The sequence below is a fragment of the Megachile rotundata genome, chromosome 9 (genome assembly GCF_050947335.1).
Source record: "Megachile rotundata isolate GNS110a chromosome 9, iyMegRotu1, whole genome shotgun sequence".
NCBI lineage: Eukaryota > Metazoa > Arthropoda > Insecta > Hymenoptera > Megachilidae > Megachile > Megachile rotundata.
In genome coordinates, this window is record NC_134991.1 from 16,401,248 (window position 1) to 16,424,752 (window position 23,505).

General features: G+C 50.7%; 1 protein-coding gene across 23 annotated transcripts in view; it reads left to right on the plus strand.

Moving 5' to 3' along the window:
* Positions 1-23,505, plus strand: part of LOC100883716 (serine/threonine-protein kinase MARK2) — a 47,636-nt gene that overhangs the window by 1,754 nt on the left and 22,377 nt on the right. For 16 of the 23 annotated variants that reach the window (XM_076535747.1, XM_076535750.1, XM_076535749.1 and 13 more), the window contains one exon: positions 2,949-3,091. In XM_076535747.1, coding sequence (XP_076391862.1) covers positions 3,017-3,091 — 75 coding nt within the window. In that variant the 5' untranslated portion in view covers positions 2,949-3,016. Of the gene's footprint in view, positions 1-2,948; positions 3,092-4,924; positions 4,946-11,349; positions 11,748-13,687; positions 14,859-19,769; positions 20,385-23,063; positions 23,499-23,505 lie in introns of those variants that run through there. The other 7 variants (XM_076535742.1, XM_076535743.1, XM_076535752.1 and 4 more) reach the window with 7 other exon arrangements.

Sequence of the window (23,505 nt, forward strand, 5' to 3'; positions counted from 1 at the left end):
TCGATTCTTAACCGATCCTTCGATAAGCGACACAAGGGAAACGGCAGCGTTGGCGAATCGACCTACGTAAGCGTATAGTGCTCGCGCCGTTTGACAGTTCGAAAGCGTTTTCGTGACCGCCCACTTCCACGCGCACGCTGTCCGACGCGATCGGCGAAATTCGTTGGTCGATCGAAACCGTTCTTGGTTATCCGTTCGTGTGGTCCTTTTCTCCCGACGTTCGTCGTCGAGCCATCGATGCAAAACGACTATCGCGACGTCGATCTATCGATACCGATGGATAGATTCGCTGTCTAGCCACGTGCGCGCTTACGATCGTACACAAACGGATTATCCGAATTTTCGGTCCTTGTACGATTTCAAATCTTTCACGTTTTCTCTTCCCTTTAGCGGTCTCCTCGTTGTTTCACGGTCATCGAGGTACGCGTACATACGATCCCCGTCGCGTTAACAAGCACGTTTTCCGAGAGAAATAGTTTCGTCGGTTCGATCGTCGTCGCGGTGGCGTTGATCGGCCGCGTCACCGTGTTCACTCTCGTTGTCGCGCGTCAGTTTCGGTATCGACGATCATCGCGCGTCTCGTTCCTTTCTTGGTTCCGAAGATCCTACTTCGGGCCGGTTACGCTCGATACGCGCGCGTACCGGACGAAATAATCCCTCCGAGCGAGAGTTGGTCGTTACTCGTCGGCCAACGATTTATTCTTGGATTACGTTATGGAACCCTGGTTCGCGGCTTTACGTAATAGTTTCGCCTCGTGGCTACCGCTTTACCAGTCGAGGCGAAGCAAAACCGAGCAAAACAAACGAAACGGGGAAACTTTCCTCGTAATTCGTCGAATCGCCGAGTCGATGTAGGAAACGCGTGTCCCGTTCTCCGAACGGATGCAACGCGAAATGCTCCCGAGTCGCGAAACGATTACGCGATAAAAGGTAATTCGTTCGATTAGGCGTCGTTCCGTCTCGCGCGTAAGGAAACGAAGAGGATCGTCGTAAATAGCGGTCGTGGCGCGGGAGGCGCGGGTACATCTCGTAGCCGCGTGCGTACCGGTGACCCAGTTCGTAGGGACACGGACTAGGACCTAATTCCGCGCCACTCGGAGTAGCCCACTTTCGTCTAGCTCGATCTTCTGCTTCGGCAAACTCGCTAGGCGTAGATATCCTCGCGTCATCGACCAACGATACAATTTCGCCGGACTACGAACGCGCCTACCTTTCTCTCTCGCGACGTTCGCGAGAAAATGTTTTCTTCGAAGAACGGAGGCTCGCCACCGAACTTCGAGCAACGTGCGCGCTCGTCGCTATTATTAGTCGACGACGCCTCGCAGGTGTCGACGGAATAAAAGTACGCTCGAAACACCTGTTTCCTCACCTAACTAAACCGTTGTATCTCGCTGGGACGATGCAACGATTTTTGTTTTTCCCCGTGATTCGGGACTGCCGGCGATCGAACGGAAAATTCGTTCGAGGAATCGAATGACCGAGTTTCTCCGCGTTATACGCGTCCTTAATATTTTATATCGCCGACCCGACTGTGGCTTTTGTGTCGCAAGGCGGTCGACCAAAGGCGGAAGCGCGTCGATCCTCTCACTTTGTGCTTCGCGTCTCGGTAAAGGGCTGTCGCCAACTTACTCCATTTACGAGATTCGCGAATATCTTTCGCGGCGAGTTCTCTCTCGAAAGTTTCAAGTTCGCGGACAGCCTCGTAAATTGTACCTCGCCGACGCTTTGTTCCCGCGTTTTATACCCTTACGCGTTCGTTTCATTCGCGGAGTCGTCTTAATCGATAAGACGAATTTGTTGGCGCGCGACGTACTCGCGTTTTATGTCGCGAGAAAGTTGCCGCGAAAGAGTAATGTTCGCTGTTTAAAGATCACGAAAGTTCGACGCGTATCGTTGAACGTTACCGGAGGAAATCACGAGATTTTCTCCGCGATTTTCTCCCGGCGAGCAGAGAATCGATTTTCGTTTCGAAACTATCTCCTCGGGACTATTAATTTCGATATCGGACAACGACTTTCGCCAACTTTGTTTTGTTGGAGCGTTTCGCACAGAAAAAGCACGCGATTTAGCGACGATGTTTTCTTTCGTCGTCTTTCTTTTCCGTCGCGTTGATCGATCATTTCCGCTGCTTCCTGTTCCAAGCAACCGGATCGGCAGAACTCGAGGCGAGAATGTCGTTGATCCACGCGTTTTATTCCCCGATGCGCCGTTTACCACGTACATTGCAACCTTTATACGTTCCAAGTACTCGATCGCTGCATCCTGTACTCCGTTAAAACACCTTACGATTAGAAACCGTAAGTTCGGTGTCTTTTACGTCGTTCAACATAGTGCATCGCTGTAGCAAATGCGACCGTATCGATCGAACGCATAATATTGCCAACGCGTTGAAACTCGAGAAATTTAATGCTCTGATTCATCTTTGTAACGCGTTCCTGTACGCTTTTATTCCACGCTGAATCGATCGCTCTTATTGGTACACGGTTCGTTCTGCTGAAATATCGATAACGAGAAAGTAGAGTCGTCTCGCGGGCCAGACGAGCAAGAGTCAAAGTTGGCCCCACCGCGACGCGACGATACGTTCCGATGTACGGCCAGCAGCAAGGTATGATTCACTCTCTCGCCTACCTGTATAGGTCCGTTTCGATGGCTGACCTAATGCAACAGGGTCCGTGTCCTCGTTCGTATCGTCTCGTTAAATATCGAGTTCTCGTCGAGTCTCGAAATCGACCATCTTTGGTTCGCGCGTTATCGCGGACGCTTATCGACAGATTCGAAACGAGTTTTCTTCGTTTTTTTTTTTCTGTCGAAGAAAAGTTATAGGTTGATCCGCGTTGGATCTTCGAAGACCGCGAATACATTAGCATTTCGATCGAACGTTTAGGATTCTTAACGGAGAAAAAAATTAGGACGAGTCGTTGATCTTCGGGATGTACGTTTTGTTTCAGGCGTAGGGGGAGAGGGTGCATCGTCGAACCGTTGGAGGGTTTGAGGCTGTGATACTGGCTGGCCTACAATGTCCGCTAGTATGCGGAGCACTCTACAAACTGTTCCAGAATCAGTGCCGGCCGACCACGTCACAAACTCCAAAGTAAGTGCAGAAAATATCAGACACGCCAACGCTCGTTTATTCGTAGCTCTTCCGTATCGACCGCGAAACGACGACCGAACTTATCCGTACGCGTTCCTCCGCTTCCGCTTCCGTTTCGATCTGTCGGTATTCCGACAGTCGAGTACAGAATTTGCACCGTATTTTTGTGTCGCGTTAAAGAATACAAAGGGGGAAAAGGGTGGCCTGTGCGCGGTCCGTTACGCACGAGTTTTCAGACGAACGCGTTAAACGCGAGCAAAATTTCTCCGTGATCGTAGCCGTTTGCCGACCTTCTAACGCTCGCTCCTTCGCTACCGAACGGGGGTTGAAAATGTCACGGGTGCACCGTTGCTGGATTCACCGGTGACCCTCTGATCGATCATGCGCGCTTTAATACGACCTCACGGTTCGTTTATTTCGCGAGCCGATCCTGAATACGCGCTAGTCTCGAAACGCGTCGATTCTCGAGACGTCGACCAAACAACGCGAACATTTTTTTTTCTTTTTTTCTTTGAGCAAAACTCGAAAACGGAAAGCAGACGGCGTGGCGCGGTGATATCGGTGAAAACGAAGCCGGCGTCGTTTCAGCTAAAGAGAACACGGTCGTCGTTTCGTCGGTCGATAATGTGCCTCGTCACGCAAAACGTGTTAAGGGTATGGTTCGAACGATTATGCTCGGAAAAAGGTGCGCGTTCGCGGTCATTTATTCGTTCGAACGCGCGGAACCTTTTTATTTTATCGCGATCGAGATCGATGGAAACGAATCTCGACTCGAAAATCGAGAACGCGAACCATCGTCCGAGCAGAATCGTTCACGCATTACATATTGGTAACGTTGTTCCGTTGTGACAAACGCGCGATTGCGAACGTGCTTCGTGACGTCTTTGACCAGCGCAGCGGTTCAGGGTATTGCGGTGTACATACTAACAGCGATGCTTCTCGAAAAACAACGCGATCGTAAGGAGAAACGAAAGCGCGTTATCCGTTTACGATCCGATTCGTGAAATCGAAGCTAGTTCGATCGGAAACCGTGCGAGAATACGCTATCGGCGATTCCGTTTCGCGGATCAAGAAACGAGCAACAGTCGTCGCGATGACTCGGCCGAACAGGTTTTCACGACTGGTTGCTTTCGAATTTTCTCTCGCCAATGGCTACTGACCGCGCTCCTATCCTCGTCGCATCTGAGCTTTCGCGTGTTCGTCGTCCGAGCACCGATCCGATGCGATCGTCCCACGATTTACGTGTCCGCGCAACTTGCGATTTCGATGGCATGGCCGTCGACGAAATCGTCGTAGCACTGTTCAACGACGGCGATTCGATCGCGGTATCCAGATAAAATGATCTCCTTCGGCGACGAAGGATGTAAGAGAAGGAGAGGCTGGTCGATCTTTTCTTTTTTCGTGCAGGATGGATTTACGACGTTGAACGTTGCCGCGTGGTGTCTCCGGTTTGCCCAATCTCGACGAATTAGACGTCTGGCAGAATTGTATGGGCGCTGAGTCGTTTACGAACGTCGCGCGCGTACAACCGGTCGAGTTTAACTAGGCTCGAGAGCGACTCTTCTTCCCACTCGTCGTCTCTCTTTCCCTCCCGTTTGCCAGAGTTTCGCTCTTTCCGTCGACGAGCCACGCGACACCGACGCGAACGAGCTCGTTTCGCTTCGTAAATTGTTCTTTGAGCTCGATTCCGACCGCGGCAACGTTCAGCGACCAGTCATCCACCAGTCAGTCACGACGGCGTTCCTTCGATCGCCGCTCAGCGCTTTTTTTCTCTTTTAAACAACTTCTCGTTTTCGAGGCTACATCGAAAACGTTCGTTTATTCCTGTTACGATTACGAGGGTAGAAGATGACGGTAAGAAGATAATAGTCTGCTGGTGTAACTTCAACGATACAGCGTAAAGAATTTAAAGACAACGCGACTGTATCGCCGAATTTAGACGTTTCTATCGTGACAACTAACCGCGTCAAAGTACGACAGAGTCGCAAACTTTCTACAAAGTCAGATAAAATAGTTGGAAACTATACACCGAATTACGATATGCGCTCGACGATTAAACTATATCCGTTCGAGTTCGTCGTTGTTAGATAAAAATAGTGTCGAAGTAACCGATCGTTCGGGTCGCACGCGACCGTTCGGGTATCGATTAATGGCACTGTCGCGGATAAAAGGAGAAAAAAAAGGTTGTCGGGTGAGGTATCGTACGATTATCCTGTAAGACCGTTCGAAAGGATTTTCTAACGCGTTACGGGCTTAAAGGGGTTATCGGTTCACCTTGAATCGCGCGGATCCGATTGACCGCGAACTTTGCGCGCCCGTTAGCTGACGCCTAAGTTTAGCCACTTTCTTAAACGTTCGTTTATAATTATTCGTTAAGCGCGAATTTAGTCCACGGCATTTCGCCAATTCACCGGACCGTGATGCGTCTGCCGTTCGTTTCTCCCCCCTCGGGCAGTTTGTCCAACCTTTATACGCGCTCTGAGTAGAATTTTCAAATTTGCACTCGTTCGATACGATCGATGAGCGCTCTCGTACGGTAACATCGAGTACGATGTTCGTCGATCATCGCGCTAACCCTCCTCTTCGAAGGATTAAGATTCGCCAAGAAGAAACAATTTGCGAGATACTTGGCGACCACCACCAAATTGTTTGTCGCATTTTCTTGCGACGCAGAACCGTCCCATTTGTCTAACGAGTTTTTCGCTACAGACGCGCGATATTAACGACGTTTGTTCCGACAAACTTTCGATAAACGCGATTGTTTGTAAATCACCGGTAGAGTTTTAGCGTTCGTTCGAAGCGTTACGAAAGGCAACGCCAGATGGCGATCGCTGTCTTTCCGCTCGAATCCGTGTAACGCGAGAGGAGACAAAAGCGGCCGATCGACACGACGCGACGATGCGCTTCGTTGACTGTACCGTGTAAGTACGAGCGGAGCCAGCGATTTTGCGGCACGAGGAATTTGTGAAAGACCGATTACCAAGATTCGCGGATCCCTCGACAATACGTCGCTTTTTACGATCGATCCGGCTCTAAGCTTTCGCCTAACGATTCATGTTAATGTTCTGATAGAGAAATATGCCATGAGAAAAGCTGCAGATGAATCGTTCGGTGGAACGCGAGTACATGGAACGAAGATGAGCGTGACACAAATAATTCAATGGCAGTGCCGTATATACTTTGGATTCTCGGGGACTACGTCGCTGGCAAGGAGATTCAGCTTGCCAAACGCATTGTCGAACTTCCGTGCATTCATAAAACTGCACGGAACAACGGCCAAGAGGGAAGGGACGAACGACACGATGATCGCCATAAATGGTAGCGTGACCGGTTCGTCGAGAATCAATTGTCCTCGTGGCGGTGCAGCTTCTCGATAACACCGGGATCTCGGTTCGAGCCAATTGTTTTCACGTCGATCTCCACCTACGACGAGTCGCTGTGGCAAACAGCCCCTTTGTCGTGAAACCCGTGTTGGCTGACCGGGAACGAGCCTCGAATCGAAGGAAAACCTTCGAAAGGCTCTTCGCGTTTCTCCCAGGAAAATTTACGCTTCCGACAAAATACGGTGCATCTCCGTAAAGGAGGAAAAAAAAGGTGAAACCTTGACCTTTCCTCGAAGGAAAGAAGCTTATCGCGAGCACGAAACATCTGAACGACGAGATGTTGCCGTTTCAGCAGCCACCGTCGAAAATCTCGACTCCGGTTCGAGTACCGTGTCCTTGGTGAATCGATCGAACACGCGTATCAGGTTTTAGCCGACGCAGGTTCACGAATTTGGTTCATGAGCGATTCCTGCTGCGATAGCAGCTGGTCGGTAGCAGTATTCGGAGGACGCTTCTCGATTTCATCCCACCGGATGCTTCGGTGTCATCTTCGTTCGATTTATCGTTGATTATCGAAATTTGCAGTGTGTCTCGAAAGTGTCTTTGCGCGTGGCTAGTTATTATGTAAAGTAACACGTAAAAAGCTTATATCGAAAAATAAAAGGATCTCGAACACGGTGATCGGGAGTAGGAAAACGCGTTACGTCACGAGCTATACAAATCTCGGTAAATAGAGTCGAAATAATTTGCGGCGACGAAGAAGCGTTAATGGAAAAAACGGCGAGTATTTGTTTGTTCCAAGCAGAGATTCTTGAGAAGCTTTTTCATAGCAACGATTCAGCGTTTCGCCTCGAGCCTGTTCACGGCGTCGGGCAACCGATTCGTTAAAGGGAAACCACACCTTATAAAGCTTTTTTTCGCGGTTATATCGTTCCTGGGCGAGATTACGTAAGCAAACTCGACTTCGCTCGATCGGTTCTCCCTCTCGCGTCGGTCCCGTTGCGACGAAAGCGATGTCTCGATATTGACTCGAGAATACCGGTAAATATTTTTCGCTTCTCCGTTATCTCTCACCGCGAAAAAGTTTGCGTCGCGTTCGACTTATCGATCGTGACGAGCGTCGTTTATTCGATTCGCGAACGCTCTCTTTCCTTCGTGGACGTCATGGAATTTAAGAGAACGAGGCGGCACGCGAGAAATACGCGTTCCCTGTTTTAGATGCAACGGGAAAAAAGAGAAAGGAAAGGCACGGCAAGGCAAGGTTGAGCAACCGTTTAGCTCGAGTCGAGATCAACGGAAGTCTTTTTTCGATCGCGTCGCTTCTGAGAGCGCGCGCGCTACTAAGACTATTCGTCTAAGAGTTAAACGACGATGGAGATTTTAAAGTTCGTTAACCGGCGTGCGAGAAAAAATTGGAAAGTCTCGTTCCGTTGCAAAGAGATCGAAACGTCGATGGATCGATCGATTTCTCCCAAAACCGTCCCAAAAGCGTTTCTTACGGATGCACTCCTTTCGAGAGCGCTTCTATTCTTAATACAATGCCAAGGACGCGCGTTTCACCCACTTCGCGTTGATTATACGGGTTTGGGGGATCGATAAATCGAAGGTTATGCGCACGCGGGGCACGTGTGTGCAGGAACAATAATATCCACCTTTCACGGGGATCCTACGAAAACCGTTAATCTTTAACATAGTGCAAAGATCTTTGCGAAACCTTCCGCTCCGTTCCGAGAATAGCCGGCTTCTCGAATTTTTCACCCTCGCCCGTCTCTCTCGGTATAAAGGGGACAAAGTTGTTACCTTGTTTACCGCGTAACGAAGCGATCGCTTTCCACGATAACGAATCGATAACGAAACGTTATCGTTACTGTACGGAGATCGAACTGTCGAGAAACTGTTCGGTCGACATAGTTTTCTTCTTCGAAGCGACCGCTCGAAACTTTGGTCCCCGCGAGATCGCGTTCGCGAGATGAATCAACCGTTCTTCGAAATCGAATCGATTCGATTTGCTCAGCGAGCGTCGCGTGGTGCGACAAATTCGCAAATTTACTTTTTATACTCCAAGATGGGCCCTACGTTGCCCAGTCACGTCAAGAATCCGCGATTTCTACCCTCGTGTCGGTATCGAAACTCCGACCTCTCCTTCGGAAATTACAAAGAAGATCGATGCGTTGCTACCGACGTTTCCTCGATCCAATTTTCCTGCCGGACACGTATCGTACGCGTATTTATAGCACGAAAAACAAGCAAAATATCTCGGCATCGTTTTCGGTTAAATCCATCCGCAACATTCGTCCGAAACGCGAGCAACGGAAACGATTCCGAATATTTCGGAACAGAAATCGTTGTTGACGAAACTAATAACCGATGTTTGTTTATCGAAATGACGCTAACGATAGCGATTAGACGATCGGGGTCGCGGTTGTTGCGTCACTCTTATTAAAACGACCGTGGTTCATGCAGTTCGAGGAAAAAAAACTTCGGTGAACGGGTTCGTAAGACTGTCGTGAATCACCGAACAATGCGTACAACAAAAGTGAAACGTAAGGAACCTCGATACTCATCTGGGCTCGTACGTCATAATCCAGTGCTCTATTGCGATATTTGTATCTCTGTTGAGAAAAAAGAAATATATTTTTCGCATAGGTGAAAGAGCAGAATACATAAAGGGAACTCTGTTCCCGGGTCGTTTACGCGGTACGTACCGAATTCGTAAACATCGATTTTCCATAAAAACAGTTCGTTTGCGGAGATAATTTTTGGTCGTCGATTCGCGTTCGAGAGTCGAGTGGGAGATAGGCGAATTCGTATGTAAAAGAATGTCGAAACTGGTGCTAGAGAGAACCGATACGCGGGTCATCGTTCGCGCTATGCACGAACGATTCGCTCGGAAGCTAGGATATTGTTTTTTTAGCATCGACTGTTGGTAAGAACGAGCGTTAAAATAGCGTAGTACCCTTCGGTTTTTCCCTTAGCAGCATGTACCAGTGATCAAGTAGGTTGATCTTCGCGCGCGCGGACAGACGGTGTCAAGGATGCGTGCGCGAAGTCGATCTCAGGATCGATAATCGCGTTCGTTCCAATTTCGCTTCGTCGTGCAACTTTGGCTTTTTATTTAAAACGATCGCGAACCTCGGTTCTGAGCTTACAATTCAGAAGCACTCGTAAAGCGATCGATCCTTTATTAGCCGCGAGAAAAACATCGAAAATCTCGCGTCTACGGCGAAGGTATTTCGATTCTTTTGATCCGCTTCCGTTCGCCGCGCGAACGATACGAGAGGCAACGAAATTGAGAAAATGCCATTAAAACCGAACGAGTTCGCCTTGACATTACAACGTTTTTTAGTCACGAGACCAGTCACCGGAGACTCGTTCTCCGCGTCTTGTACGATGTATCGAGTCCCAAAGTCAATTAATATAATGGATCCTCTCTATCTTGCGCTAGCTTTTCCCTTCTCTTCGCGTTACACGCTTCCTCCGCCGCGTACTTCTCTCTCCCTCTACTTCTCCCTCTCTCGCTCTTTCCGATGCATTCGCGTTATTCGTTGCACAACGAACGTATCTAGGCACGGTGCGGTCCGTTTAATTTCTATTCAACCGGTGTCACCCGATGCACGCAGAAATGCATGCACGGAGCAGCGTTACGCGTGACTAGAGTAAAGGCTCGACGCGTAAAAGCGACTAGTAAACGCACCTACTGACCTCATCGACTAAACGTCAACGATGCTCGCGCGATTTACGCTTATCGCGTATTTATCGATGGTCATCGAAGTTCATCGCGCGTCTCACGGTAATCGACGAACGCTTCCCATTGGTGCCGATTCCCACGAAATTCCGATTGCGCTCGGTTTAATCGAACGCGACGCTCCTCGAACGATAGAAGGAAGAGGGAACGGGATGTTCCGTAACGGTTATTAGCGAACAAAGCACGCGGGAACAACGGAAAAATATACGTTTCAATATTTTTTCTAGTTACAGCTGTTTTCCTGCTACGAATGCCTGATCGTCGTCGCTGCTAAATTATGTATCATCGAGCGCGGGCATCGAAACAAAGAATCGGAATGACTAGTTGAATAAAATGAGCGAACGCGCGTCGAGAGTCTCGAAACGGCTGGAATTAGCGATACCAACCTTAAAAGGTGTCCTCCGCGAGTTTACGTCGCGGGTTCGGAAGGCAATGCCGTCATATGCTGCAACAGGCTAGTTCCGAATAAAGTATTTTTCTTTTGTTTCGTTAAAGACCCGCTTCTACGTAAAAATAGAGACGCCTGTAACTCGGAAACAAGGCTAAACGTGACACGCGTTTACGCGAACTTTTTCCATTATCTACGTGTCCCTCGTTTGTCGTTGGAACGGGTCCCAGATGTTACGAAATACCCGGTATACACCCCGAGAAAGTACCCGTTAGATAGGACAGTCGCGTTACCGAACCGATATTGGACGTATCGTTACGATATCCTGAAAGCGGACAGTCGCGTCGTCCTTTTTGCAGCTAAAGCGTTCGGTGCCTCGCGTTATCAGCGTCGCGTAAACCTCGTGCAAAATTATTCTTTCGCTTATCTTTTTACATACGAACGTCGGTGCGTTTATTTCGTATTTCGCTCGAGCGTTTCCGATAACACCGACGCGTTCGGAGCGCCGGTCACGAGGTTAAATCGACTCGAATTCGTAAATTGTTCGAAATCGGTCGAAGCATCCGAAGAGAGAGACAGGTTTCGCGCGAAAGAGCGCAACAGGCCGTTTTGTTTCCATCGCTACCTGGTGTCTCGACGAACCGATCGTTCCCGTGCCTGCTTCGAACGCGTCGGTATGCGTTCGTCTACGCGTAAACGCGAGGCGATACGTAAGAGGAAAAGAGAAGCAGCAGGGAGAGAGCAAGAGAGAATGAGAAAGAGAGAGAGAGGAGGGCCGAAGCGTATCGGCGGCGTAAGATCCAGTAACGAAAGAGCTCGACTCGAGCGGAGCTCGCGTGTCCCCGTCACGGCCGTTCCACGCTCAGTTAGCCGGAGACTCGCGATCGAGCAGCACACTCGCGCGACCTGTTTGCTGATATTTACTCGACGAACCGGCTCGTCGATCGCGGTTCCGTTCGATTTCGATTGCTCGGTATAGACGGTAAACGAAGCGGAAACCACGTGGCAGCGCGACGCTTTAACGTTCCGTCCTCTCCTGCGTTTCTCGCAACGAAACGCGCGATTGCGTGATCCGCGGTATCGCGACGCGAGTGTCGACAAATAATCGATCTGTGCGATGCGAACGTCGTTCGATTCATCTTGCTGTGTCCGAGATTCGCCGCAGCTCGTATCGAGACAAGACGAACGAATTACTTCAAGGTATACAGATTTTCCGCCATTCGCTGGGAACGCGATCCTTCGGTACGAGAATCGACGATCCACGAACAACTGCGACTACCTATTCGATAACTAGCGTTACGAATGGACGCGTCGATTCCGACGCGGTTATGGGTCGATCGTGAATCGCATAATGGTAACAGATTGGCACGCGATAGGAAGACAAATCGGAAGCATTAATCCTATCGATGGACGTATACGATGCGGTATCGTTATTGACAGGCGTTACATGGGTCGAACAAGGACACGATTAAGTCCAATACGGTAGATAACGGTCTCCGCCAGACGAAATTATGAGCACACGATGCCTGCGAATCGCATAGCCGTCGTCGCTTTCGCGCTGGACGAGATATCGTTCGGTGTCTGATCGTGCGCGATCGAACGTTCGAAATCGCGAAATGGAATTTGTTCTCGAATTAACCGCGAGCAGGATTACGCGGTGACTCGTGACATTGAGTATCGTGGCTTTATCGATCGAACCGGCATGGCAGCGAGCGCCGTGAATGGCGGACGACGAGACGCGTGACGCGAGTAACGATCGGTGACATTGCGTGGCCAATCGGTACGCGCACTCGCCGAGCCTTCTAATTTGCGTCCCGTCGACGCAACAGGTTCGTCCGTTCCTCGCGAAACACCGAACGTTCGGTTTCGAGCCGTTTCAGCGTGGAATCTAGCGGAACCGGTCTTCGAGCCGATACCCTCTAGCCGTCCCTCGTAGTCGCGCGATCCGGAGAGTCGAACAGAATCGAATAGGCGGATCCCTCCGATGGAATATTTCGTTAACGGAGTAGGAATTCGATCGCGCAACGATATCCGAGCGATATCGCGACTTTCGTTAACGATGACCGCGCGTTAACCGTTCGAAAGTCGTTAACTGTCCGACTGGACGTGAAACGTCGCGATCAAAGTGGACGTGGTCGTTTACCGTGCGTCATAGCGGCAACGCGAACCCCGTTCGTTACGCTATATAGTCTAAGGTTACGTACTTGTCCGCGTATCGAAGAACTGGCCTAATTCGTTTAACTTAACGACATTAGGAAGTCGGGCGCGCGTTCCTCCTCGTCTCTGCCCCTCGCTCGATCGGCTCGATCGCTCGCTTCGCAAGTCCGTGGCATTGTTCTCGACGGAACGCGTCCGCGACGCGATCCGCGTCGGTGTTTGCGAGAAAAAATTCCGATCGCGTCGTCTTTCCGCTCCTCTCGACCCGAGTGGTCGAAAGTCGTGCCGGTAACAGGAAGCGAAAGCGTTACGAATCGTCGCGAGCTTCATCGTTTTCGTTCTCGTTCCGTCGTTTGGCCGATAAGAAAATTCGTTCGACTACGTCCACGGTGTCGGAGTGTGGAGCGGCGTGGGTCGAATGCATCGGTACGATACGCGCGACCGGGTTCTCAAGGAGATCTACTCGCGCGTTGGCTAGAGTTCATCGTCGTTGCCGAATGCTCGAAACGTCTACTCGAAGCTGCTTCTAAATCGATAGGTGTTCGAAGGGTAGTGTTAAAGTAAAGCATAGTCGTTCGTTGAACCAGAATTCGCGTTAACGAAGCATGTTTTGCGCGACTCGAATCGACGACAAACGATCGGCTTAAATGGATTCCGGCTGGAATGGATTTACTCTCTCCCCTCGCGGGATGAAATCCCTTATTACGATATAATCCAAAGTGGTTAACTCCGATCGAATCTCTTACATAATTTTCGATAAAACGATGCCCGAGTAACGGAGGATACAGGCAAGAACGATACGTCGGAATCTTGCATCATCGACGAGGCCTCTATTTATTACTTAGTCGTTTCATCGGCAATCGTAGGAAACGTTGCGCGAGCATTCGTGACGCATAAGTACGCGATTTATCCGTCGATCGATGTCGTCGATTCGTAGCGATCGAGCGCGGTCACAGGGGTTTTCGTCATGGGTGATCTCATAGTTTCTGGGATAAACGAGTCGTAGCCAGCGGAGCTAGTCGGGACTGCGTCGACGAGGGATAAATACCGCGTTGCATCGTGCGGAGAACAATCCGGTCGAAAAAGTCCGAAACTCGAGGCTCACGAGACGATAGACCGGCTTTTCGGTTAACGCCTGCCGCCTGCTGCACCGATTCGGCAACATCTGCGTCTTCGCCGATTCGCCTCCGGTCGAAAAAGAAAAAAGATCGCGCTGCCACTTACGAATTTACCGGTTACGTCAGTCGAACACTCTTTTTCTCGCAGAATTACTGTCCGAGCAGTAAAGCCTTGGTTGTGTTTAATGAACGCGTTCTAGTGAGAACGCGCGCGAGTGCGCGATCGGTTTCTCCTTCGGACACGCACGATCGAAACAACGAGTTGTCGTCGTCACCGCGACGATTCGATGATCCCGGCACGAAGGAATCGTACGGAATCGTTCCGCTTAATCGGCGTATCGTCGGGATACGCGATCGACGGCAAGTGGAGGAACGCGTCGAATCCATCGACCGATCGAAAAGGTTCGCGGCGAGGTGTTACGCGTCGATAGAGAATAGAGGGGAAGCCGAGAGACGCGCGTGCCGGTGTGGAGGGTGCGCGAGACGAGCAAAAGGAGAGGAAAGGAGCAAAGCCGGCCGACCAGGCAGCCACCACCGGTCGAAGGGTAGCCGGCAGATAAGTTTCGCGCGCACGGATTAGAGAGAAGTCGGCGGTACAGCGCCACGCGGGAATATCGCGGCTGGCATGTACGTGACGGAGACGGCCGGTCACAAAGTTGCTCCGACACCCACGGCCAGGGCGAAAATGGTCGAGTACAAAGGCACGAACGAACACGGCGGCGAACGCGGTGCCGGTGGTGGCGGCGGTGGCGGCGGCGGCGGTACGCACTTGGCCGCAACCGTGAAAAATACCGTGCGTCGTTTGCTTCGTCGCACGAAAAGCCACCGAGACGCCCCGACGACGAACGCCAACGCGATCACGCAGACGGCGAATGGAAATCGCGCGAACAATCAAGTTACCGTAAGGAACAAGCCGAACAACGCGATCGATCAAGCCGCGAGAAGATCGCAGCCTCCTCTCCCACCGTCCTTCGAGCAACGCTCGGGCAGAAACAGCTACGTGAAACGACACGCCAAGCCACGCGTCAAACTTCAGGTAAGAAAATGCCGAGCCACGCGGTCCGAGATATCCTTGAGGATATCGCCTCTCGAATCTCGATACAGCAGCTGTGCGATCGCCCCGTGCCCCACTGCCCCCGCGTCGATCGAAAAATCTGCGAATCTTTAATCGCGAAAACGAGTTTCCCGCCTTCGCTTCGTTCTCGGTTTCGTAATACGCGATATTACGTTCTCCCTGGGGTGACTCGTCTTCGTCGTTTCGATGCATCGATTTACGTAATCGCGATGTAAACAACTACTTTGTAAATTAACGATTTATTCCATTTGTTTTCCCGATGACGTTTCTCGGAACGTCGTCAGTCGCTTACGCAACGAATCAACGATTTCGCGTCGAAAACGATTCCGTAGGTACGGGCGGGCGTTTCGCCAAAGCCGCGATTTATCGCTCGAAATCAGCGCGTCCTCTCCCTCGAGACAGAGAGAAAGCTCCACGCACGATTAGGAAATCGTGCAAAACCAACAAACTTGTTCATTTCCACGAATTTCCTTTACCAACGTCTTCGAGAAGATTCTAGCGAAGCGGTTGTTGGTCGTTAACGACGTAATTGACCCGGTCAAAACTCGTATCGCTCGGGGTTTAATTGCCGTTCGAATGTCTCGAGGCGCAAGCGGCGCGTCGCGAGACTCGTCTCGGTTCCGGCTAAGACTTATCTTATCGTTTTAAAATTGCCATTTTTCCGTCGTTCGAACGACGCGACGAGTGGAAAAGCGCGACGTGTCTGCCGCGCTACTTCGGCCTCCAGCAGCCGCGATAATTGCTTCCTCCGCTTCGTGGCGAAACAATAGATCGTCGTCGATGTAACCGTACTCGTGAAACGGTTTCTTTGTTCGACGAAACGAAACGACCGTTCGTTCTCTCGTTCCCTGGCTAAACCGTCGATCGATGCTCGCTCGAAAAGGAAGGGTCGTTGCGAACGGAGTCGGTCTCACGCCGGATACACGACATTGCCGCGTGTTCCAACGGAGACCGCTCGAAGCGCGCGTACGCTATCTAATCTAGCGTCGGAAGATGCATTTTTCTTCCGCGTTCGTCGATTCGGTTGGGCGCCAGCTTAATTCGTTTCTCTTGGCTCGCATAAATCAAAATAATCCTATCGGCGATGAAAATAGCGACGACACGGTAAATACGTCTCGCTTTTTCGTCGACGCGAACCACAAGTAAAAGCTCCGAGCGTCCTCGCGACCAAGGTTCCAGCGAACATTGTCGTTATCCGAGACTCCGTTAGGGGTTCTGAAAGTAAGAACTGTCAGCGACAGCCCGAGTTCGGTTTCCGATACAGAAAGCGTGCCCCTCCTTTCATCGATTCTTACATATACGCTTATCTACTTAGGTGTTTCCGCGCCCGTGTTCCACTCGGACTCGTGCTCGCAAAAAAGGCCTGCCTTGTAGAGCGATTCGCGCAATTTTAATAAGGTAAACGTTGAAACATTGCCGCGAAGATAGCGACTGTTGCGAAACGCGACCTTGATAGATCGTGAACTCGAAGCGTGATTTTATCGCGCAGTTAGGTTAGCGAGACGAGACGAATTTATTTGTTAGGTACGCGAGTGACGATGCCTTTGGGACGTGGTCTTTAGAACGTGGAATACGCCAGTGGCGCTTAAAGAGCGTAGCTCGTAGACGTGCTCCAGGGTGCGCGTGTAGCTACGAAACTGTTGCAGTAACCGCGTGCAACGAACTTTGGATGATATCCTTCTCGTTTGTCCTCGCGAAGAGCACCGTTTGAAAACGCGTTGTTCTCGCGGTGCTTCCTAGCACGGAAACGGCGCAAGTTCGAGGTCGAACGCTCGTCTCGAAGTGGGAAAATACCTCGGTCATGGAATATTTGAATCGCGTTGTACGTCGCGAAACGATTGCCTCCTCGAGAAGTGGATCGGTCGACGCGCAGTATCGATCGGGTCGAATCTTCGCGTTATCTCGCATAAGGAAGCCGCGCTCGCGTAGCCCAATTAACTTTGCCACGTTCGCGAATAATAAGCACGGTTAGACGTTATATCGTGTAATTAACACCTCTGCTCCATACTTATCAAAGGTAAGCGAGTATTACCGTATCTTTCGTCGATAAACAAAATGACGTAAAATTATTAAAACGAGCTTATCGTTTCTTAATGTTTACGCGTTATCAGAGGTCAGAATAACTTGGAGGATAGTTTGTGTGCGGAATCTTACACCGCGCGTGACGCTATCAGTTCCTTTATTCCGAATATTCCGTGAAAATTAATGAATCGCCTCGTCGTTCGGATTTCGCGTCGAATTCGCTGGAAATCGTAATTCGCAGGAAGCAACGACAGATATCCGAACGCGATAGAACGCGTGCATGAAAAGTTGGTTGCACGGTGACGGTAAATATTCTTTGTCGACGCCGGGTAACAACGACTCAAATGTACTTTAAACGATTCACTTCCGTGATAGCCATCAGGGGTCCGTACGTACGCGCATAGCCAACGTTCGTACGAACATTGGTTGGGAGTTTCATCAAGGCCGTTTCTATTTAACGAGCCGAGTTCCCCTAGCGTACGCGACGATCTCGCTGAAAAATTATTTTCGACAGTCATCGAACATTTTCGGTTATACGGTGCTAAAAGGTGGAAACATAGAAACTTCTGCAGTGGCTGTTTCAAGAAAACGGACTGGAGATATCGCGACCATGGTGTCGTTTAGAAGCGTTTGTTCGACATCTCCTCGTAACGTTTCGACGATCGATCTCGTCCAGCGAGGAATATATCGAAAATAGTATCGTCGATGACCGGTCACGGTACGAGAGCCAATACATCGTCGATGGGATCGTCCACCTCGCCGTAATCTCATTGTCGGTTGCCTCGAGTGCATCGACACGAGGATGACGGAGAAAGAGAGAAAGAGTTGTCGTACACGATCAAAAGGGACAACGCGAACGCTCGTAAGCCCGTGATCGCAATTTTCGCCGTCTCTTCTTTCTCCGGCAACGATCGTCTACGGACCGATAAATGGGCGCGAGAAACGTTTCGAAGCTCGACGCGTGTCGTGATCGGTAACGACGAGAATGAAACGAGGCGAAAAGTGAAACGAACGGTTCTCGTGCATGTCCGAATAACGAGTAATTAGCGGTTGATGCGTCGCGAAACGCTCGCTGCTAACGCGATTCTATCTCGGTTCGCATGGCCAAACTAATAGTCCTCGACGAATTGATAGAGAGAACCTTCGCGCAATTGCGAAAATTCTTTTATTGACCACTCGCAATGCCGAATTTTCGTCGTTCATCTTAGAACTTAGTTAATCGCGAGTCGTCCGAGATCAACGCTCTTGATCGATCTCGAATTTTTCAACGTCTACGAACAACGATACGATTCGATCGTTTTGGTTCTCGATCGTGATCGCGAACAACGATCTTCGTACCCGTTCGCTTCCGTTCCGCATCGATCGGGAGGCGTTGCTTCTCGTTCACGGTTGAACGATCTCGCGGGTCTCTCCGACGTTGCAGCCTACTTTAGAAAACGTTTACGCCAACGTTTTCCGCGCTTAGTCGCCGTCCACTCGCGGATCGTCGAAACTCGAGAGCCAATCGTTCTTCCTCTCGTTCATCGGGCATAAACGATCGACGAAAAAGAGAGTAACTAGAGTACGAAACTATGTATTCCCGATCGAAGAGACCGGTTAACACGGATGACCGGATTCGTGCGCGAGCGTAGGATGCACTGTGGTTAACGCCCACCTGCTCTCGCACACGAGACTTTCGCGAACGTGCGCGCAAAACGCGCGAGTTCGCCCGATAGTTTCTCCGAGCAATTCTGAATCGCGAGGAGAAACGTGTTCGCACCGCGAAACCGCTTCGCCGCGGATTCTCGTAATTTAGGTGCCGTACGACGTAGGTGGAAAGGTTGGCGTATTTCCACGTTTTCTATTTAACTTTCTGCCGTCATATTTTCAATATTTTCTAGACAATACAAATTACCTGCTTCTACTTTTTTCGTTTACCCGTAATCAGAGCGAAAAAAATGATTAGATACGCATAGTTTCACCGAACCGTTACACTTTCTTTCACGACTATCGCGCGCCACGCGTCGATCAAGATTTATCAAGATTCGATGCACCGTTCCTCGTTCGCTTTTCTTGTTTGTCTCCGTTCGGCAAACTTTTGCGCGTCTGTCGATAATGTCGATCTCTGCAGAATGCCCCGCTACGCTTCTTCGCAGAAAGAAAAAGGCGATCGCTGATCAATTCGCGACGCAACGGTTCGCGTTTCTCGCGTATTCCCCGATCGAACAGAAAGAACGAAGGACGCGCTCGCGGCAATCTCTCGAGATAAACGCGAATACGAGTTTCTACCTCTGTGGTCAGTGTTCCGCGAGACGCAGACCTTGAGAGTGCGGTCGATGCTGAAAAGAAACGCGTTTCGTTTCTCTTTCCATCGAAATCGCGGTGGTTTTCTCCGATCGAAACGAGAAATCGTGACGTTCTTGACAGGATGCAAACGTAGCCGTCGAATCGTTACGACTTCTCGACGCACCTGGTCGAACATGCCGTTCCACGGTAGTCGGAGGTGCGCCTCGCGAGCTCAGAGTCGGGAAGTAAATCGCGAAACTCGGGCAAAGTCGGATCGATCGATCGATAGGTAAAGCGAGCCGGTGGCACCTCGCTCGCGGTGCACGGGCCTGCGGTGGGCGCTTGCACTTTGAGCTCGCGCGGTGCACGGGCCACGGCCACGATAGGCGTTCGTCACGAGAACGAGCGAGGTGCGGTTAGGTTAGGCGACGCGGAGACAACACGAAGCCGAACGAAACGAACCGAGTGGAGTCGAGCGGAGTCGAGTCGGCTAGATCGGTTCTCGATTCTCGACGGGCCGACGCGGGACGCTCCGGCGTGGCGCGGAGCGGCGCGACGCGTGAGTCACGAACGCGGCTTTCGCCGGTTACTCGTTGCGCGCAGTTGATCGCGGTTTGCGTAGCAGCTATCTCGGTGGTGCTTTTCGCGCGGTTAATACGCACGATGCGATCGGTGTACGCGACGGCACGCGTGTCGTTCGAGCGGCCGGAGATAGACGAGGACGAAGCGCGTTTCGGTGCCGGCTGACGCGCCTCGCTCCAACGCGAGCGCGTCCTTCGATCGTTTCCTAGTTTCCTAGTTTCCGAACGGGACGAGTATCGTCGCGATCTCGTCGCGCTCGAAACGCTTTGCTGGCTGTCAGCGCGCAACTATCTACGGTGAAAAAGAGAGTGAACGAATGCGAGTGCTCGGACGCGGAAAGCCGGTGAACAAAACGCGGTGAATCCGAGCTCGACCGGAAGAACGCGCTTCGGATCGGGTAACGAACGCGAGTGAACGCCGTTGCTCGCTGCTCGACGATCGACCGCTCCGACCACCTTCGTTTCTGATCTATACGTTTTTCTTTTTCCTTTGGAACAGTATACATTCGTGACGACGAAGCTGATAAGGGAAAACGTTCTTCTCGTTGTTTGACTTTGGTCAAAAAAAAGGAGAGAAGCAATAATCGTGAACGGAGAATTAAAACGAACGAGAAGGAAGGTTGGCATTAAGCTTTACGTAACTCGCGTGTAACTGGACAGTTACGAACGATGTATGCGGGTAATTAGTACGCTAACGATCGTAGGTTCGTTTCTTTTTCATCCTAGCAACGACGATTTCGAATAATCGCGAGCGAATTCGATCGTTCGAGTCGCGAACCGTAAAACTTCTTTCGTTCGTGATCGTTCAAGGGTCGAAAGCGAATTATTCGTTCGCGATTGCTCCGGCCCGATCGTGTATCGTAAATTGATATCCGAACGAACGCGCTGAGATAAATTACCGTCGCCGTATTAATTAGAAGTCGTAACGCCTTGAAAATCTTTCGCTCTCGTAGTCACGGATCGGCGATCGAATCGTTTTTACCGGTCGAACATAGAAGAGTAGAAGACGATTCGCCTCCAGTCTTGCTTAAAAATGATCGTATTCCTCTTATCGCGTCTGCGCTTCGTCGAAACTCGCAGTTTTTCTCGTAACGGGACAGTCACAGTTTTCGATTATTATTCTATTAATAGATCTCTGCCGCTAACGATTGCCGGGAATACGAACGATAGCGTCGACTCGTTCCACCGAGCCTGGAGCGATAGTTAACGCGTCGAATCCACGTGGGTGAAACTCGTGTCCGATTAGAAGCGGGTACACGTATTTTTCTAGCGCTCGGCCTTGCCGGACACCTGTTCGATTCTTAACTGCTACGGTCAGCTTAGCAGCGCTTCGACAGAAGGCGAATTTAACCCTTTCGCGTCTACAATTCCGTGTACGGTTTCAAAAGAAATCCACGCCCTTGCGTTTCCCGTCGAAACGCGACCAATCGTTCCCCCACTGTACGCGCGGTTATAAAAAGGCCTCTCGATAAGCGTCGATACGTTGGAAACGTTAAATACTGGAACAACGAGTTTATGATTTTCCTTTTCCTCTCGACCGATTAACAGCAAATGCCGACGTCACCGAATACTTTCCACGTCGAGAAGCTTTTCGATTTCCGATCGATAACGAATCCATTGCGCGACGGATTTTTCTGCGCGAGTCGTGTAAAAGAAACATTACGTTGCACTCTATCTCTGTCTCGTCTCTCTCGCTCTTTCTTCCCTTTCCGAGCCAAGTCTTTCCTCCGATTCCGTGGAACGTCGGTAAGAGCAGCTAAAACGCCTGCGCATCGGCAGCGAATATATCTTATCGCCGATCTCGGCGCAGCCGTAAAGAACGCTTCGAGATCGGCACCCGAGTAAATGTTTTCTAACGACGATACAAAGCTGCGCGAAATAAAACGATCGATTCGCGTCGCGCTTCGACACCGAGCGTGTGCTTCGAAACGTTGGCCACGCTCCAGGAACACTCGAAACGTACTTTGCGATGCAGTTTCGAAGCGACGCGTTTCTAATTTTGCTCGACTCGCGCGTTCGTCGAAATATCGCGGTGACGAAACTCGCACGGTATACGATCGGAATCTCTTATCCGAATCATCGGGTCGACTCGATCTCGCGAACCGTTCTCGATCCCCGACACCTGCTCAAGGTGCAACGCCTCCTTTTCTTTCTTCGACAACCAGAAATCGCGACTCGATCGAAAGTCGATCGCGAGTCGACGTCCTTCGAGAAAAGTAGACTCTCTCTGTCGAGGCGGAAACGTTCAAGGTAATTACGGACGACGGCAAGGCACTCGAGATAGCGATAGAAAACGCGAGTTCCCCGACTCGTCGAATAGACGTTCTATGCATCGAGTACAGGTTTTTTTTCGCCGTTGTTTCTCGAGTCGCATTTTAGATGGCAAAAAATTGGCCGCGTTTTATCGGCGATTACGAGAATTCGCGTAACACCGGTATATATATTTTCTTTGGAGAAACCGCGCTCGAAAGATCGTCGCAGCGAGTATCCGGCTCGAGTTAGGTAGACGGTATCGCTTATCACCATCTACCGCTGATAACGGTCTGACGAAGTCGAGTTGGCCAGCCGAGTGCTCCTCGTTCGGGGGGAAATGGACCCAGTTGTACGTAGAGGGCCGTTCGCGTTCAACCTTTCGACGTTCGATCATGGTGCTTCGCGTCGGATCGATTCGCGTTTCCGTCTAAAGCGTCGTTTCCGCCGGAGCGTTTCGCAACAGAAATCGAGTGCGTTTCACGAGAAGTATTCCACGGGCGTGTTCCACGATCGGCGCGGCTCGTTACGCGCGTTATCGTCGCGCTCGACGATAACGATCGACCGCACGAACGAAAAAGTCGGCCTCGATCGGGCGTCGCCTAATCCCGACCTTCTTCGTCTTTCTTACCTTTAAACTTTGTTACGGTGTTCGCGAACCGATTCCATCGGCCGGGTAAACGGAAATTGCAGGGTTTGCCGTCGCGTTTCTCGTCGTCGAAACGGACGTTAGTTCGCGGTACCAACGAGGAACGCTCGTTATCGCGTCTGCCTAACCTACGCCTACGTTCGTTGCGGTCGACCAAATTTTCCACCGACCGGTAATCTTCTCGGAGCGGCGGTGCTCGTCGAGCACCCGGTTCTGTCCGAAGACGAACCGGATTATCCAACGAAACGCGGCCAACGTTAGGTCGAGATCGTTTTCGAGCGGTTAGGTGCTCTTGAACGCGAGTTCGTGGCTACCGATAAGCCGAGGAAGAAATAAAGCGTCGAAGAAATCCACGGCTCGAAAGTACTTAGGAGGTACACAGGTGCGCGCACGCGCGCGTACACGCCTTCGTCGTTCGGTACACCTGCGAACGCCGCGGCGTTACCTTCTTCCTTTTCTTTTCTTTTCTTTTATTTCCACTCCCACTATGTTTTTGTTTTCGCTCGAATCGTGACATCGTTTAACGACCGTCGTAATCGTCGCAACGAAGAGAGACGTCGAACGCGGACGAGAATCGAAATGACTCGTTGCGCGACAAACTGTGGCCACGAGCAAAATTAGGTGGTCGAGCGACCAGCAGGGGAAGTTCGACACGCGAGGAAACGTGCGTTTCGATCACGGGAGATTGCCCCGATCGTGGAAAGCTTTCGTGTTCTTCGACGAGTGTGTCTGTACGCGTCGCTGCTTTTTGCTTATCGATATTTATACGTGTGATTGTTGCCGTGAAAAGAGGAGAGTACCTGCGAAGGATCGTGTCTCGTGTTCGGGTTTTGGGTAAATG